This window comes from Sinocyclocheilus rhinocerous, unplaced genomic scaffold (genome assembly GCF_001515625.1).
Source record: "Sinocyclocheilus rhinocerous isolate Xijiao unplaced genomic scaffold, SAMN03320098_v1.1 scaffold72, whole genome shotgun sequence".
Lineage (NCBI taxonomy): Eukaryota > Metazoa > Chordata > Actinopteri > Cypriniformes > Cyprinidae > Sinocyclocheilus > Sinocyclocheilus rhinocerous.
In genome coordinates, this window is record NW_015628351.1 from 4,736,249 (window position 1) to 4,737,958 (window position 1,710).

Here is a 1,710-nt window from a genome sequence, read left to right on the forward strand (position 1 = left end):
GGCTGACCAATCAGCAGAAAGGGGCGTTTAATTCCAGCCCACATGTAGAAATCGAATATTCAAGCTGTTTATTCATTTTTCCACCCATGAACGAAAAACGTAAATTTAAGCTGAATTCTCGTTTTTCATTTTTTGGGAGAAAAAAAACAAAAAAACAAAAAGGAGCCATTTTCTCATTTTTCTACTTTCAATATTAAATCAAAAAACGAATGATCGAATGATACATGGATTCCTTTAACTTCCTATGAACACATGCACAGGACAACCAGATCAGTCTCTTTCTCTCTCTTTTTCATAATCAAACATAAAAATGTTGTCTGCTGTGATCCTACTGTGTACCTGTAAGTGCATGAGCACAACTTTCTCCAAAAACCTCTTAATCGTTTTCTCAATCGCCCAAGTCGTCCAATTTTGGGAAGCTTTAATCTGGAACATACATACACAAAACAAGCATGAATGCTGACTGACAAGCATGCAACAATGAATTAATTAAAATAAACCTATAATGACCACCATCCTGAGTGCCTGCACATGTATGTGTGTGTGTGTGTGTGATTTCAGCATATATACCTTATTTCTTTGAGTGGCAGTTGTTGGACACACTCTTCATTAGTCCAGTCCCTTTCCTCCTCAAACACACAAACACATTTCTAAACATTTTCAATCTCTCAGATATATAAAAAACTAAAGAATTTTACATACTAGCAATGACTAATAGTTAAAAACATCCTGATTTAATTCATCAACCCAATCACACAAAGATGCAACCATCATTTGAAACATAAATTTATAATGCAGTATAAACTCACTGCTGTTTTGCTGGTGGATGCATGAGGGTACATGTTTGGCAGCAGGTGGATCTGGTTGTCCAGCAGGTGCTCAATCAAAGCGTTACACTGCCCCTGTTCTTCAACCATGGTGGGGCCCAAAGGAACGCTGCACATGCAGATAACAAATACATGTCACCTTACTAAATACACCACACACCCCGTCTTCATTTTATAACTGACAACTCCATCAGACAGGTCTCTGTGTCTTATATTATATCCTGAAAACTTGTGCATGTAATTCTAGACACCTCAGTCCTTAAGTTATTTTGTAATGTGTTCTAAGAACTATATCAGACTATATCAGCCGAATACACACATACAAACACTTACTGAAAGATGTTAGGTCCAAAAACTATTGACAAGTTTTTAGACGTCATAAGATTTAGATGACTCTCAGCAGCAACACGGGACAGGAAGAACATTAGGTAGCAGAGGACATTTAAATGTTCTTCTGGAAGACTGTTCAGCACAGTCCTCACAGCCTGATTCAGTTCATCCTTTTTTGAATCTGTAAGATACAAGGATTCAGTAAGATGGAGTCGGATCTTATAAATCTGTTTTGTTGAGCAGCAAGTACTTAAAATGTTCACTCATCGCCACCTTAACTTCTCTTACCCCTGAACACCTTCAGCAGTTGTGTCCTGTGTGGCTCTGGAATAAGTCCACCAGGCAATTCCCTGAGGAAAACTTTCAATAAGGAGGCCGAAGTAAGAATATCCCAACTGTCAAACTCTGGAAAGCCTCCCTCATCGAAACTTTTCCTCAGTTCCTTGCAGCGTTTCACTGAACTGCCGGCTCTGAACAGGCCACTCTTACTGAGACCTAAACACAAACACACATTTTACAAATACACACAACAACTACATACAATTGACAAACA

At 38.5% G+C, this 1,710-nt stretch overlaps 1 protein-coding gene across 1 annotated transcript in view; it reads right to left on the minus strand.

Moving 5' to 3' along the window:
- Positions 1-1,710, minus strand: part of LOC107737686 (protein FAM13A-like) — a 4,076-nt gene that overhangs the window by 2,170 nt on the left and 196 nt on the right. Inside the window, exons 2-6 of the mRNA XM_016549274.1 lie at positions 1,446-1,652; positions 1,161-1,338; positions 810-936; positions 571-629; positions 340-426 (exon numbers count right to left, since the gene is read on the minus strand). Of these exons, the coding sequence (XP_016404760.1) occupies positions 340-426; positions 571-629; positions 810-936; positions 1,161-1,338; positions 1,446-1,652 (658 nt within the window). The remainder of the gene's footprint in view (positions 1-339; positions 427-570; positions 630-809; positions 937-1,160; positions 1,339-1,445; positions 1,653-1,710) is intronic.